Raw genomic sequence first — 16559 nt, forward strand, 5'->3', positions numbered from 1 at the left:
TATATCTATAAATATATTTTGGATATGGATACAGCTGCCAATACATGTGTACATACAATTACAGTTTTGAGTATTACAGACTGCCATAGTGGAAAGAAAATCTATTAAACAATCACGTTGCATCCTGCTCTACTGACTGCTCTGACAGGTGATTACAAATCGCAGAACACAAATCGACGAATGGAAAGAAGGAAGCAAGGCGGCGAGGAGGGTGTTCTTACCGTGTTTCTCAACGGAGATGAAGACCGAGAACTCGTTTCCGCGCGCTCGGACGCGAAGCTCGCCGGTGATAATCGGCGCAGTGTCTCATCTCAAGTTTTTCGCTCTCGAAACGATATTTCGGGATTTTATCCCCACCGCGTTATGCGGCATAACGCGGTGGCGTCCATAACGAGGCGCGCCGTCGCGCCTCTCCGTTTTCGTTTTCTTAAATTTCCTGGAATTCTTTCGCATTTCGCTTTTTCTGCTGGACCAGGGCATGTCATACAATTAGTGAGTTCTTTTAAATGGATTGTTTTAGAACTGTATTGTCTTACATGATATTTTCTGTCCACAACACACAGTAGGAAGGAAGGAACGTGAGTTATAGCTGCTCCGAGAGTACTTATGATTTTCTCCAAGAATAAAAGAAAGTTCTTTAACAAAATATACTGTTTCATCAAAAGAATAAAATGATATAAAATTACGCTTCCTGATTAATTCCATAATAAGTCGGAGATATATAAAAGTTCTATTTGTTAATATCAAATATATATTCTGTTCTGGATATAGTAGAAAATAAGACAGAGACAAAATGCCAGATTTAAGAGTTCTCGATTGAGAAGTTCCACCCACACGTGGCGAGTTCCACCTACGAGAGATCACGAGAGACTTGGGGAGACTTGCCCGTGACCGAGTCTATTATTGTTCGCTCCGACAAGGAAAAAATTGAAGATGACCCTTTTCTTTCGATTCCGTCCCACATAACCCACATTTCCTCCCGTAACCTCCATTCTATTTGCGGACTCGTGATCCGCATTCGCGTGCACGTGATGCACCGCACGTGACAGTAAGCCTGTTTCTTTTTGGCTGAAAGAAGTCCTCTTCAGCAGAAAAGAAGAGGAAGAAAGATGAACTAGTGCAAAAGTTCAGCCAAAAAGAACAGGTCTAGTATGCACGCTCGATCGGACAGGAAACTGTATTATTGATGTGATTAGTAATAGAACCATGATATTGTAAAAATTCTTTATTAAATTCCATTGATATTATCGACAAATGTTGATAGTTCCATTTTGTTGACTGTGCCATAGCAAGAGGGCGCCACAAATTCTAAATCCTCCCCCCCCAAATATACGGTAGTTTATAACCTCATGCATCATGGCTCTGTCCTCTGACGACTCTGACAGCAGATTTGACGTGTCGCATAACGGAGTGCCGAATGGAGAACAATAAATATTTGTTCGAAACGTTCAAGCTAATAATTGCTGCAGTGTAATTCAGTAGATCGTATTATAGTAGATCTATTGTTTATTCATGATTATTTCACTCCAAATGCAGCGAAGTATTCCACAACTTGTCAAGTAAATAATAACGAAACAAAATATGAGGAAAGGTACCCAAGATACCGTTTGCAAATTGAAAAATGCGACGATCTCGAAAACGAACGAAAAGAAAGAGAGTGGGACGTATGTATAATTATAATTTTATCAAAATTATATGGTTATATCGATTGTATATACTTTTCAGTACATCTCATATGTCACGATTCTGTTGCTTTTTGTTGATAAATTATTTTGTTCTTATTATAATATATAAAAATTATTAAAATACTGGAGATACAGATTTTTTTTTATTTTATCCTCGAAGTTTATCCAGAAGTATTCCTAAAAATTATGTTTTATATTTCTGTTCTTTTTTCTATAAAGAGAGTTCTTTACTAGTAATAATTATAGAATGTAATAATTATTGCAAAAAAAAAAATAGAAAATATTATTCTTTAATGAGATAAATTAACATGAAATATTGCAACATGATTGCAAGTTGGTTTTATGTTTATAGGGACTGGTGGCTTCTGTTTGGAGGTATAACTGTACTTACCTTAATCACTAGATTTTATAAAGTTACAGAACCTCAGCATGTATGGTAAGAGAAATTGAAGATTTTTATTAAAAAATATCTGTTATTCAAACTTTTTTTTTTTGAAAAGAAAGTTCTTAGAAATTTCTATTTTTCAGTTGGGACGAAACACATTTCGGCAAAATGGGCAGTTGGTACATAAATAGGACGTTTTTCTTTGACGTGCATCCACCTTTAGGAAAGGTAGGTTTTCCAAAGAAAATTCTATTCATACATTTTTTAGGCAAAAAATTCAACTATCACATGAAACTAAAAATATTTTATATTCTATTTTGAGATGCTCATTGCTTTGTCGGGATACATGACAGGCTATGATGGGACATTTGCTTTTGAAAAACCAGGAGATAAATTTGAAAATGTCAATTACATTGGCATGAGAATTGTAAGTTGAGCAAGCTTTTTTTCAATTAAAATAAAACAAGATATATTAAAGGATTTAGAAAACTTATCAAAGGCATTAAAACTGCAAAGATTTAATCAGAAACATTTCTGTCTTAGTTCTGTACAATTCTGGGTGCATCCACTGTCCCTCTATCATATCTTATTGTATGGGATCTTACCAAGTCAATTCGCGCATCTGCATTTGCTGCCTTTTTCATCTTATGTGGTAAATTACAACGTTCTTACGATATAGATAATCTTGAATTTTATCAAATTAATAAAATGATTCATTTTTCTTTGCAGACGTAGGATTGTTGACGTTGAATCAGTATATTCTGCTGGATCCCATATTGTTATGTTTTATGATGTGTGCGACATGGGGCATGGCGCGTGTAGCATCATTCCGAGACCGACCGTTCACAAGATCCTGGTGGTTGTGGTTATCATTCACCGGAGCTTCACTTGCATGCACAATCAGTGTAAAATTCGTCGGACTCTTTGTTATTCTGCTTGTGGGTCTTTACACCGTGTACGAGCTCTGGCGAGAATTGGGTGATCTGTCTAAGCCTATTGTAAGTCATTTTACGAGAATTCAATACCAAGACTTTTTTCTTGCAGAAATACAGCTTAATACTAGTCAATTTAATACTGACAAATAGTACTGAATTATTTATTTTGAATATTAAAAGCACTATTGCTCAGTGCTTCTAATATCAAAATAAATAATTAATTATTATATCTTCTAGTATTAAACTTGTGTAAGGTCGTAAATAGTGCGATGCTTTGCATTTTAATTGACATGATTAATGAGCTAGTTAATAAGTTTACTTTTAATTTAATAATTAGTATGAGATTGAGAGAATGGACGATTAAGTTTCCAAAGAACAATTTTGATTTTGCTTTTTGCAGTCTTATGTGGGGAAACATTTATTAGCAAGATGCTTTTGCCTCATCCTATTACCGGTTTTACTTTACATGCTATTTTTTTATATTCATCTTTCCGTTTTAAATAAAAGGTAAGAATTATTGCATCAACTTACAGAGCAAGTCTGTTACTACTAATGTTAAATATTTGTATAAACTTTATGTTAATTTTTCCTTATTTCTCAGAATGTCCTGTATAACCTAAGTTATACACTTATATGTGTTTCAAACTAATGTTTAATTTACAAATAAACACTGTTATGCTTAGTGGAAGTGGCGATGGCTTCTACAGTTCCGAGTTTCAATCGTTATTACGTGGGAATTCGCTGTATAACGCGACGATGCCACGACAATTGGCGTATGGTGCTACTATTACGTTAAAAAATCATCGCACAGGCGGTGGTTACTTGCATTCTCATTGGCATTTATATCCTGAAGGAGTCGGCGCTAGACAGCAACAGGTTGTTATATGTATATACGAGTACTTACATTTAGTACAAGGTAGTATAAAAAAAAAAGAATAAAATATAAACAAAATGAATTTATATAAAAGATATAGATTTATAAATTTGTCAGGTATTGAAATAAATGATATATATCTTATTTCATCCGGAAAAGATTGGAAAACGCATATGATAGAATAATGATTTGAGTGGGCGACACTAAGTGAAACTAAGTTCCTAGTATTTGACGTACGTATCTGATTACAGATCACGACCTATTCTCACAAAGACGATAACAATCTATGGCTAGTGAAGAAATTCGACACGGATGTGATACCATCAGAACCAGAATTAGTTAAACACGGCGACCTCGTGCGTTTGGAGCACATTACAACGAGACGGAATTTACATTCGCACAAGGAGATTGCACCAATATCAAAAAAACATTATCAAGTTACCGGATACGGAGAAGTAAGATGATTCCAACGTGGCATTGCTTTCGATTTTATTAAGCGTATTTCTTGTTTATCTTATAGAATGGTACGGGCGATGCTAACGACGTTTGGAAAATATTGATAACGAACGGAAGAGATGACGACGTGGTTGAGACAGTGACAAGTAAATTAAAGTTCGTGCATTATCTTCATCATTGTGTGTTAACATGTAGCGGCAAAACGTTACCGAAATGGTTGGTAGCGATAAACATTACATTAAATTTAAATCTTTCGCGTAGAACAAAATTTTCTATTGTATGATCAACTTTTAATTTATCTAGGGGGTACAGCCAGCAAGAGGTTTCTTGTAATCCTAATATGAGAGATAAAAATGGGTTATGGAACATTGAGGACAATCAATACGCCAAATGTAAGCGAGTGACATAAGCCATTGAATTTATCATTAATAATTAAAGCGATGTATAACACTGTTTTTTGTTAGTACCAAACGTCAGTTTCCGCGTGTACGCGCCAGGATTCCTTGATAGATTTCTGGAGTCACATGCCGTGATGTTGCAAGGCAATTCGGATCTAAAAGTGAAGGAAGGAGAGGTGTCTTCACGACCGTGGCAGTGGCCTATAAATTATAGAGTAAATTAATTTATACTATTATTTGCTAATACAATATCGTCGTTTTGAAGAGGCAAATCCTGAAAAAAACTCCTTTTTTTATAGGGGCAATTCTTTTCCGGGAACAATCAAAGGATATATCTACTCGGCAATCCTATCATTTGGTGGGGGAACATAGTCTTTCTTGTAATATTTATAGTTCTTTACGTCCACGCTTCCGTGCGTGAGCAACGGGGCTGTATCGATGATGCTATCATGCTCAAACAGCGGAGTAAAATAACGCATGCTGGCAAGTGGCTTTTCCTTGGGTGGATCTTGCATTATGCACCTTTTTGGGCGATGACCAGGGTACTGTACTTTCACCATTATTTCCCGGCGTTACTGTACAGCTCCATGCTGACCGGGATTACATTGAATCATGTCATTGAGAGTTTCCTGCTGCTGTTACCCGGCAAAGTGGGAAATACGTTTTATCATGTTATGTTAGGAATTGTAATCTCCGGTACTGTTTACAGGTAAAGATTGCCTTTCATTCAATTCTAATCTCACAATGAAATAATTTGTAATACATATTTTTAAAAATTTCTAAAAAGAGCTTTTTCGGATTTTTATCAAGAAACGATATCGAGAGATTAAGAGTTGATCAAATTTTAATTTAAATTACAGCTTTTATCTGTTCACGCCGTTGGCTTATGGGATGGACGGTCCATCTGCCATGGATCCCGACAGCTCGATGCATTCTTTAAGATGGATGGAATCTTGGGAATTTTAAAATCTGACTTATAATCAACGCAAAGTATTTTATACATATACTTGTTTCACTGTGCAATTGACAGAGTATATTTTATACTATTTTATACTGTATGTGTACACACAACTAACATTGTGTGTATATAAGAATATTAACTTAAATCATTAACAATGACTGAAATATTGGAAATGCTCATCTTATTTATATTATTTATATTTTCTACAAATTATATGTAGTTTTTACAATGTTTTATATTTTTTACAATTCGTTCGTACAATATTAAAATAGTTTGATGGTAAAACGTTGAGTATTTCACTCGTATCATAGTCATTCCGTCGAAAATGGGTTTCTTTGCAATTTCTTCCAAGAATATATTTGCGAAGAACAATACGACATATCCCTCTAAGATAAAACTATACTCTATGTATTTGTTTTTTGATATTACAACTGGATCCATTGTCCTGTGATGTTTTGTACGTGCTCAGCATGCTCGTAGCGATAACATCACTCTGCCGCAATATATCATCCATTTATATCGTAATATATTGCAACGATAATATACAGAATATACAGGCACATTTGCTGCGAGATAAGCTTCTACCATGCCCACTTTCGGTCACATATTGACCATTGTTTGCCATGAATATACTACATGCGCTATCTCCAACTGTCTCTGTGAAATTCTGTTTTAATATCTAATTATGTCAGTAGATTAACTTTAATTTTAGTTTACTTATTTTTTATTTCTTTCTACTTCTTAGATTAATTAATTAAATCGAAATTATTATAAATTTACATTGAAATGGACATAAGACGATCATCGTAATTCGCCAAAATCTAGCCGGATGTCAGTCGTTAAGTGATCACATAAAATTATAGAATTATCGTGGAGATATGCGGGCCAATAGAAGTGACCATATACACATTGAAATGACACATCACATTGGAGAGAAGGCGTATGTGCGTATACACTTATACATTTTTATCGATGACGAAAGCGCGTGGGTAGCCGATAGGCAATGCTGTGTTTTTTACTTCAGTAAAATGTAAACTTTCACTGAAGAAAGATAGTTTCAAGATTAAGAGAATTTATATGGATGAAAAGCTCGAGTGCTGGAACGAGTATAATTCGAAAGCTTAGTATTAGAAAAAAATCCACAAAAGTGCATCGTAAGGTTGAAAACTTCGCGATGAGTAGCTTCGAACTTGAAGACTTCTCCTTCGATAATTCTTCCTGTGCAGGACTATATTCAGAAATCTCGGGAACACTCAGGTATCACTTTATTTTTGTTTAACATTCGGCGAACAACCAGAATAAAATAATGTATAATACTTTGAATTTTTGACTTCCCAGGTTTAAGCTGGCCGCGCGCGCCAAAAGGCTTGCTTCGTCAAATTTAAAGGCTCCGCGCTTAAAAGCTGTACCGCACGAGCTTATCGCGCGCGCGCGCGAGCTTTTGCTACCACTATTAAAGAGTTAACGCAGGCGTATCGCATCGCCCTTTGCGGTATCGCCGTCGTCACCGCCTCCACCACCTCCGATGACGGCGATATCGAGGGACAGGGCGAGACGCGCTCTCGGATACTCGGTCAGTGCGCGCTTCCCCGCGCCGGCGGCCCGTCGCAAGACAGTCGTCCGGACGTGGTCGGTGTCCAGCGTCGCGGTGGATCAGCGGATGCTGCAATCAGCGGCGCGTCGGCGGCCGCTCGTGCCCGACATATTGCGGGCTTGCGGAAATAGGTAGGGATAACAAAATCGCTCGCGAAATTATCAGTGACTTCGCCGCGCTGAGAGATACGATTTGCTCCGTTTAAATAGAGCGATTGCGATGCGCTCGTGCGTAAGCACTTGTTGCTGGAATCGCGTCACGGCTGGACCACATCCAGGTGAAGAGCTTTCACTGTCAGACACGGTGCTCCTCTCCTCGCGAACCTCGTGAGCGTCGCGACGACAACTTGCGCAAGGCGTCGCGTCGACGCACCGAGAGCGTATCGTGCATGAGGCGAGTGAAGCGAAAAAAAAAATACGATTATCTTGAACATTGTGTATATAATGCGCACAATTGCTGTTGCTAGGATATTATAAAAGAAATTGTGCCTATAATATTCTTGCGTCAGCAAACGCGGAGAGAACGCGTTTGTATAAATTTTTTTTAATAAATTTAAATACGCTTCGTGAAAAGGTAAGTTTGTAGATTTAATCTTATTCAACCACTTGCGCTATATTCTAATCGCCAGATTCGATCTTGTTTTAACGATCATAGGTTAGAACACATAAAATACATTTGAAACGAAATAATATTGATTATTTTATTGTAAAACAAAGATCAATATGAAGAAAGAACTCTTTAATAAGTTTTTGTTTCATAGTTTTGAATAATATTAAGAATTAAATTTTGTAGAGAGGAAAATTCCGTCAGTTTTTTAAATGCATTTTCTTTGAATAATCAATTATTCTAAATTTGAGATTTAATCTCGTTTATTTTACGTTCACTTTTACGCTTAATTATTGATTAAAGTATAACAAGAAATATATATACGTATATATTTCTTATTATACTTATACTACTATACTTCTTATACTACTATACGATCTTGCTAATAAAGTATAAATCTTTACTTCATAATTGTATGACTTTCATTTTATTTTATAATGAAAAATACATGCAGAAGATAGAAAAAGCTTAAAATTTTCAGAATTTTAATTTATCAAATTATCATCATTCAATAACATCTAAGATTATTTTTAACAGAGTTCAAAATTCTGTCAGTTTCTTCCAATTTTTTATTCGATTTCTCATATTATTTTAATTTCAGTTTTTTTTTTAATTTGAATTCTTGTATTATTTAAATTCTTCTCATCTTTAAACAGCTGTGATAATAGAATAACAATCGAACAATTCGTTTCAATCGCTATTCAAAAACGTTTGAAGATACTCGGTATGTATCTTTGATCTTTTAACATTGCTCTTTATGGAAGTATAATTATAGATTACTTATTGTTAGTTACGTCACCCCGAAACGACAATAAGTGAATATACGGATAGATAAGTGGAATATCGATAACCGATCTCGTTTTTATGATATCGAATATCAATTGCCGATGTTTTATTCAATAGCTTTGGCAGGTGGAGCCTGAATAGTTCGGATTAATTAATCCGTGATATGCACAGCTGTCATTTAGCGATTCTCAGTACGGCTCCGCAATTGTCGATTCATCGACATATCTTATCGATTATGAGTCACGTAATATGGTCGAAAGAAAAGTCTAGCTTTCAAAGGTTTATGCTTTTTAGCTGAATTTCTATGTTGGAAAAAAAGGAGAAAGATAAATCTGTTCATCTCTGAACATTACGTGCATTTTACGTTACATCAAAATTCAATTTGAGATTTTTATTTATATACACAGCTGATTTAAAAAACCTTTAAATATTTTGTTAATTTTTTACATTGCATGTATATAGCGGTAATTAAATTATTTTACACTATGTATAATTGCCGATTGTAAATAATTGTTAGCAATGAGCAACAAAAAGTTTTCTATTTCTCCTTGATTTTCTACGGAAATTTATCAACTCTGGATTTTTCGCGAATTTAAATTAAATCTGCAATTCTCGTAATCCCGCGACTTTAATTTTCCGCCACATAACTCATGGTAATTAAATCACAGGGTTTCCATGTTACATGGAAGGATTCACAATGCGGGATCTCAAGAATATAAAATAATCTCGGGAACAAAGGATTAAAAGAAATCGTTTGCGACGCTCAACATTAACGTCATTCACGCGTTTCTTCGATGATAAGCATGCGGACAGCTTGTTGCTTCTTGTACTGTCGACCGCAGGAAGTGTGAATTAACAATGGAATCTGACCTACTTGGCGGTGCATACCATATATAAATCTACTGCTCCTTCAATCTCTTAAATGAGTTATATAAAATTCATCCGTCAGATGTAAGAAGGCAGTTGGATCACTTCCGAACGCGAAGAAACGCCGTGAAATTCCATTTAAGTAATGGTTGAATGAATCTCGTGAAGATCACATGTCTTTTTCACAAAGATTTATTGAAATTATCGTGCGATGTGGAGCATCAAAAATACTCTTATTTATAAGCAGAAATGCAGGAAAATATTTTCTATCTATTGTATATAGTTATTGATTGAAAGCTCAACATCAAAAGGATGTAAATAATGGAAACGGAATTGTCATGAATCAGAGCTACCAAAGTCTTAAAATGGCTTAAAATATTGAATTAAATAATTAGGGAGAGATATTTATGTGATAATCAATAGATTTTTTAAAATTACGATTGCTTAATTAAATTAAATTAAAAATTTTTGCAAAAACTGATTGCTCATATTTTTTTATTTACGGTAATTAGAATTTTTGAAGTAATAATAAAAAAAAAGAATGAAAAAAATAATGAATAATTAATAAGCCAAAAGCTCACGCGAATATTGACGTGCAATGTCGATTTATTAAAAGGACACTTACATAATTAACAGATTAAGAATAGCAAACGTTTCGACCGAGAATTTTTTATTCTTCTTACTGTTGTTAAGAATAAAACAATTTAACATATAAAATAATTCTAATATTTTTCGTCACGAATTAAAATAATTATATATAGTCAATCTGTTAAAAAAAACATGTTAAAACATTTTTTTTATTAGTGCAACAAAATAGATATCAACACAAGTCCATTGGACGGTTACAAATAGTGATCAGTTGACCACTGCAAACATCAGCCTGTTAATAATAATCTGTGGTACGATTTTAACGCGATTATTAATAAAACTATGTGTTTGAAATAAAAACAAAGAGAACGACCAAAAATTTGGTTAAATCGTTTACTATTCTTAGTTTATTAATTATGTAAATGTTCTTTTAATAAATGGGCTCTTTTTGGTTTATTAATTATTTCATTATTAAATTGATTCTTAGAGTCAATGTACACATTTTTCAAGAAAATAAATTTTATTTTTCTCCTGAAAAATTTAAAAAATGGCACAACATTTTGCCGTGGTATGTCTTATGTAAAATGAGACTTTCGCCGAAAAACTTTCGGATTCTTATTATTGAAAGAATAAGTAAATTTTACTTGGAATCCTTTTGGAATCCTTTATAGCTAACAACAATTGCCACAATTGTATAGTAAAACTAATGTTAGAATAAAAACTGAACAAGGAGAGTCTGCCTAGTTTGCAATTAAAGATAGTTTCTATAAGTAATTTTCAAATTTTCCTGGTTCTCGCCGTTTATCGATTGTGAAATGAAATTATTGCGCGTTCACGAAATGTACGGTACCTATCGATTATTCGATACAAATAAGAATTCGACAACATTTCTTTTTTATACAAAGCATGTTTTACACGAAGATTAAATGCGAAAAAATTCACCTAACTCTACTAACATTTTTCTGTACAACGTTAATTCAATTGTAAAAAAAATACATAAACATACATAATTATGATTTAAAAATTTTAAAATATATTTATTAAATTATATTATTAAATTATAGTTATTAATTATATTTATTAAATTAAATCTATTAAATTATATTATTAAATTATATTATTAAATTATAATTATTACATAAATTTATTAAATTATATATTTATTAAATTAAACTTATTAAATTATATATAGCAACTTATATATTATGATTATTAATTAAATCTATTAAATTATATCTATTAAATTATATTTTTAGTAATTATGTACTAATTATTATGTAAGCTATCGCAATTAAGGTAGTTTTTAACAAATTAAAGACAAGAATGTGAAATAGGAGTTGTCGCGGTAATTGATGCGCAAATAACAATAAAATATACTTTAATAATGTCACATTGAGTTAATTCTATCGAAGATGGTTTTTGTTTTAAATCGCACAAAAAAGGAGATGAGAAAATTTGTCCTTTAACCGTGCAATGCATTTTGCATTTCTTCTCTCTCGCAGCAACTTTTCAAACCGGACGGACACCTTCCTTATGTAGCAAGACATCGGAATATGCGAGAAAGCGCTTTAGCCGTGCTACTGGCATGGACACTTGCAGCCCAGCAGGGGCTATGCGGCAAGTTGGAGAAGATCGCCCAACAACCAAGCAATGTCTTGGTAGATTATTACGCCTATCGTCATATCTCGATCATCCACTTCAATGTGCCCGAACGTACCGTCGCGGTTGCCTTCAAGTATGTATTTAACCGAGAAAGAAACGATAGGATCTTTTTCGAAATTAAGGTAGCGATTATGCAATTTTTTCCTTATAGCGGAAACGTAAAATGTAAAAATTTTTATTATTGAAGGTAATAAAGAAATTTTTCATTTTTCTTAGGAAAAAAACTTACCCTTCTTGTATTTAACGCGTGCAATTCGAGGATGTATCACACGCAGTTGAGATTTTGCTGAAGTATCTACAGATTTAGATAGATGTAGATCTAAATAATTTTGTTGGACCAAAATTATTATGTAGAATATTCCAACTGGTTACTATAGAATGTCAAAACTTTTTGCAATGTTGCTTGAGATTCCTACATAATTATTTTAATGGTCCAAGTAAATTATTTTCAGGTCTATATCTACACGGAAAGAATTTTCTCTTAAAATTTATCCTGAAAATATGGTAGTAGTAGAAAATATAGTATTAAACTCTAAGAAAAAATTCTCTCCGTGTGTGTGTGTGTGTGTGTGTGTGTGTGTGTGTGTGTGTGTGTGTGTGTGTGATAGGAAAATTTTTAGATGCTTTAGTAAATTCTTCTTTCCGTGCAGCAGCAGAGAATTTTGTTTTTTCTTACTATTTTTCTACAAATGTTATTTATCCTCATTAGATCTCTTTAATTTTGGAATGGAAGCAACCTTAACAATTTATATCTCTAAGTTGTTTTCAAACATATATTCTAATATATATCTTACACACATATATATTTTAATGAGATCATTTAATGTATCTTATACATTTTATGTATCTTATGTATCTTATTCCCTTGACTTATTTTTCGTTGAAATAAAATATTGTTATTTATGTTTTCTTAAGTATCTCTTACGAAGATATATATTCTGTCTCGCTTCAGATTCACAGCAAAAGAAGAAAAAACTGGCGGGATAGGTAGATGCACACCGCTCAACATTTCGTTGTATCTAAAATCCGCCAGTTTGCCATTTGTTTGTCCCGATGGATCGAAGGTGGCTGCAAAGCTGATAGAGAAGAAGAAACGTCGGCGACAGTACAGTTTAGAGATGCAGAGTGACGGCGAGCAATATATAATCAAGATAGAGGCTCCGCCGGCGGGCGACTGGTACGCGATCGCTTTTCGATCCTGGACCGATCCTGAAGACGGAAAGATCAAACAGCAAGGTAGAGAAAAACGCAATTTATTACATTTTCTTTAATAAATAAAAAATTAAGAGAATAAAAAAAAATTATATTATCTATTGGGCGCTAATTGCATAGTCTTTTATTTTAATAAACATTTGTGTTTTGTCCGATAATTTTTTAATAACAATAATATTTTTGAAATAGTAGGAATATTTCTTTAAAATATTTTCTTGAAAGCGATATCGTTTTTTAATATTTATAAGTAAAAGTGCCTCCTACTTTCAATTTAGGTTGTGGTTTAGTTTCACTTTAGTTTGCATTTTATTTTACACAAATTTCGTTCAAATTTAGGTCTTCTTAGACAACATTATTGCTGATACTTCACTTTTTTATTGTGCATCTATTTTCTCATTTTTCTTTTTTGCTGTATAATTTCTTTTCTTTTATATTATTGCACATAAATATATATAAAGTTACTATTTTCATTATTATTATTATTATTATTGCAAAACTTAAAGAGATGGAGCTGGATTTTACCAGCCTCTTTAAGATAACGAGAAACTGCTGTTCGCAGGTCTCAGTGCGTCCTGTGAGACCGTAATGGACGCTGAAATGTTCGTGGAGATGCCAGCTACGACGTCATTAGTAGATTCTGAGATTGAATATAAGGTGCAGCTGGACGAGACCTCCGACACAGCGATAGTACAATATTTTGTGCCGGACGTCGGTCTCGACGACCTGACCCTGTTCTTGAAGTCGTCTTGCGGCGAAGATTGCAGCATTGTCGTCTACGTCACGGCGGAGGATAATCTCGCCGATGGCCTGCTCAACTCCACGGCAATGTTGCTATCCTTCAAGCCCTACGTAGCCAACTTCCACTTTGTGACCCTTCGTCTATTGTCAGGAAATGCGTCGAATGTAACGATGCAATTGTCGATGAGCTACCAAACAGATATCGGAGTCGGTCAGGTGACGCCGGTGGTGCTGTCACGAAAATCCTTCCCTGAGTTTTTCCTCTTCGACTACGAACACCTGCTTGGCAACGACACGAAGCCCCAACCCTTTAACGTAACTGCCGAGTCTCTCTCCGTCCTTAGTTTCGAGATCGGTCGGGTGTACGATGTCGGCGGCACGGTCACTCTCGGCTTCAAGCTGATCGACGTGGAGGAGAAGTACAAAAAGAACATTGTCCTCGTGGCCTGTGTTTCCTTAGGTCGGTTCTTATGTCTTAAAGTTACCTCTAATAGAGTAATTTCTTTTAGGATTAAAATAGAAAATTCGATATTTCCTTCAACGAGTATAGTTTGAAGATAAACTTAGATTATCGATCGCGCTTATGTAATATATCTCATTTTACAACAAATCTTTGTTTTTAATATATAATAATAATAATAGAAAAAAGTAGAGCATGCATAGTTTATATAAAATTAAAATTGATTAAGATTAATTTCTAGAGTCTCTTCACTACACACATCATTTCATCCTCCCCATTCCTTTGACATTCTTTAGGGTACTACACGAACATCACTTCTGGCGGTGGTTGCGTCCGCGCGCGGAGTCTCACGACGGCGGACATGTACGTGAATGCGACTGAACCAGCTTACGTGCACGTGCCCTTCCCCGAGGCAGGCACCTGGTACGTTAGTCTTCGCGTCTTCTGCCCCGAGGAAGAAAAGGAAGGAGCGGAGGAAAAGACGTTCAACGATGCCAATATCAACATCAGCACCAGCTCCTGTTCCTGCAGCCGCACCTGTTTGCAAGGCGACCTCGTGTGCGAAACGTGCGACTGTCTGCCACGCTGCCCCACCGTCCGGGTGGAGAGCATCATATCGTCATCGCCGTGCATCGAGGGTCGTTGCGGACATCGTGGCAAGTGCATGCACTACATGAGCGGCGGCTTCGTCTTCTCGGCGTGTTACTGCACAGGCGGCTATCGCGGCTTCGACTGTGCGGACAACACGTATGTTCTCAGCACCAGTGGAATACTTCTGCAACTGCTCGCCCTCACCTTCAGTAACTTTGCTTTCCTTGGCTCGATCTACGTTGCTGTAAAACGCGAATACTTCACCGAAGCGGTCGCCTACGTCGCGGTCATGTTCTTCTCCACGTTCTATCACGCATGCGAGGCCGGCGAGGAGGTCTACAGTGTGTGCATCATGCGATTAAGCGTGCTACAATTCTGCGACTTCTTCAATGCGTTGCTCGCTATCTGGGTGACCTTAGTGGCGATGGCGTCATTCGGCCCACGATTGACCGCTTTCTGTCAGGTAGCTGGTGCGATTGTACTCGCGATGGGCGCCGAGATGGACCGTACAGCACTCTGGGTGTTCCTACTGCCAGCCGTCACTGGTTCCGCCTTAATCGGACTGTCCTGGGGGCTTAGATGCAAGAGAAAGCGCACCATCAGATATCCCTCGCGTCCGTATAGGTAAGAAAGAAAAGCTTTGAAGAAAAATTTCATTTTTATCGAAGAACTTAGAAATGTTGTATAATAAAATAGCTGCTTGATAAAAAAAAAATAAAAATTCTATAACAGAGATAATTAAATAGATTTAAATAGAACATTGTAATCCAGTTAGCAAAATGCTAATAGTTTGTTGGCAAATTGGTAGTAAATTCAATTAGATTCCCATTGCAGATTTATAGCAATCTCTCAGTCGACACTAACTAAAAGTAACATAACTAATCTATAGATTTTTTGTTTTATTAATGTCGACTGTTCTGTCTGCATTAAGCTTAGGATCCGTCGACAAAGTCTACTGATATACTATATCAGCAGATTTATAGTAGAAACCGCATGTGTGTGTGTAAGGATTTACGCGCGCGGACACTCTGACAATAGACTGGCAGCAGGCTTTGTCCTATTTCTAGCATTTGTTGATATTGTTAAATATTACAGACTGTGTGAAATTTGTTGCCTTTCTATCATCAGAAATTGATAGCACTGTGTGCTATTCAAAATCTGTCTCTGCAGACTATTTGGGAATGTACATATAAATACATAATAAGACAACGTCGAAATAATGGAGTAAAGTCAGGAGTATTATTTTTTCATGACGCGACCGGAGTTGTATTTTTCCTTGCATTTTATATTTTTCCTGCTTTATTGTAACACAAGATATTTCTGTTTCTAGAACCATCTACTTCCCGGCCGGAGTTCTTCTCGTTACTCTAGGTCTTGTTTGTTACGCGTTTCTGCAAACGCGCAGGAACTATTATCTCATTCATAGTCTGTGGCATATCTGCGTGGCCATAGGGGTTATTCTACTTCTGCCGAAGCGCAAGTATATGAAGTAAAGTGGTCAAAGTGCCGCGTACGTATCCAGGAGAGATTTAAGGAGATCGAAGATAGTATCGACAGTTAAGAGATGTGATAGTAGGTAACCAAAGACATCAGGGAAATTATTACAATACAAACACAGATAGATATAGTCGACGAATCGACTTTTGTACGACAGGAATCACAAGCACCAGTTTTAATTATACATCTTGCATGCAAAGATATGTTGAAAGTTATTATATATTGAAGATAGTCTATCTAAAAAAGAAGTATCTATTTATAATT

The 16559-nt window shown here is 35.4% G+C and overlaps 3 protein-coding genes across 7 annotated transcripts in view; 2 read left to right on the plus strand and 1 right to left on the minus strand.

The window, feature by feature from the left end:
• The window catches only part of LOC108749051 (N-acetyltransferase 6), a 2885-nt gene extending 1811 nt beyond the window's left edge, over positions 1-1074 (minus strand). The window contains exons 1-2 of one of the 2 annotated variants that reach the window (XM_018487547.1): positions 537-1074; positions 222-463 (exon numbers count right to left, since the gene is read on the minus strand). The gene's annotated coding sequence lies outside the window, so the exon portion shown is untranslated. Of the gene's footprint in view, positions 1-221; positions 491-536 lie in introns of those variants that run through there. The other variant, XM_018487548.1, reaches the window with a different exon arrangement.
• A 258-nt stretch (positions 1075-1332) lies between these two features.
• On the plus strand, positions 1333-5758 carry LOC108749044 (protein O-mannosyl-transferase 2). The gene is made up of 14 exons (XM_018487537.1): positions 1333-1664; positions 2038-2121; positions 2214-2298; positions 2393-2497; positions 2614-2722; positions 2800-3068; positions 3406-3512; positions 3689-3881; positions 4131-4334; positions 4400-4551; positions 4639-4727; positions 4800-4948; positions 5033-5442; positions 5594-5758. The coding sequence occupies exons 1-14, from the start codon at positions 1582-1584 to the stop codon at positions 5697-5699; spliced, it is 2145 nt and encodes a 714-aa protein (XP_018343039.1). The 5' UTR covers positions 1333-1581; the 3' UTR covers positions 5700-5758.
• Positions 5759-6938: 1180 nt separating this feature from the next.
• LOC108749042 (transmembrane protein 8A) lies at positions 6939-16482 on the plus strand. 4 transcript variants are annotated; one of them, XM_018487534.1, is made up of 7 exons: positions 6939-6951; positions 7033-7419; positions 11638-11870; positions 12750-13033; positions 13569-14207; positions 14504-15422; positions 16129-16482. In XM_018487534.1, the coding sequence occupies exons 3-7, from the start codon at positions 11689-11691 to the stop codon at positions 16289-16291; spliced, it is 2187 nt and encodes a 728-aa protein (XP_018343036.1). In that variant the 5' UTR covers positions 6939-6951; positions 7033-7419; positions 11638-11688; the 3' UTR covers positions 16292-16482. The 4 variants fall into 4 exon arrangements, with proteins under 4 accessions (XP_018343036.1, XP_018343035.1, XP_018343037.1 ...); XM_018487533.1 differs by lacking the exons at positions 6939-6951; positions 7033-7419 and adding an exon at positions 7429-7681; XM_018487535.1 differs by lacking the exons at positions 6939-6951; positions 7033-7419 and adding an exon at positions 7429-7565.
• Positions 16483-16559: the final 77 nt, after the last annotated feature.

The sequence above is a fragment of the Trachymyrmex septentrionalis genome, unplaced genomic scaffold, assembly GCF_001594115.1.
Source record: "Trachymyrmex septentrionalis isolate Tsep2-gDNA-1 unplaced genomic scaffold, Tsep1.0 scaffold253, whole genome shotgun sequence".
NCBI classification, from domain to species: Eukaryota; Metazoa; Arthropoda; class Insecta; order Hymenoptera; family Formicidae; genus Trachymyrmex; species Trachymyrmex septentrionalis.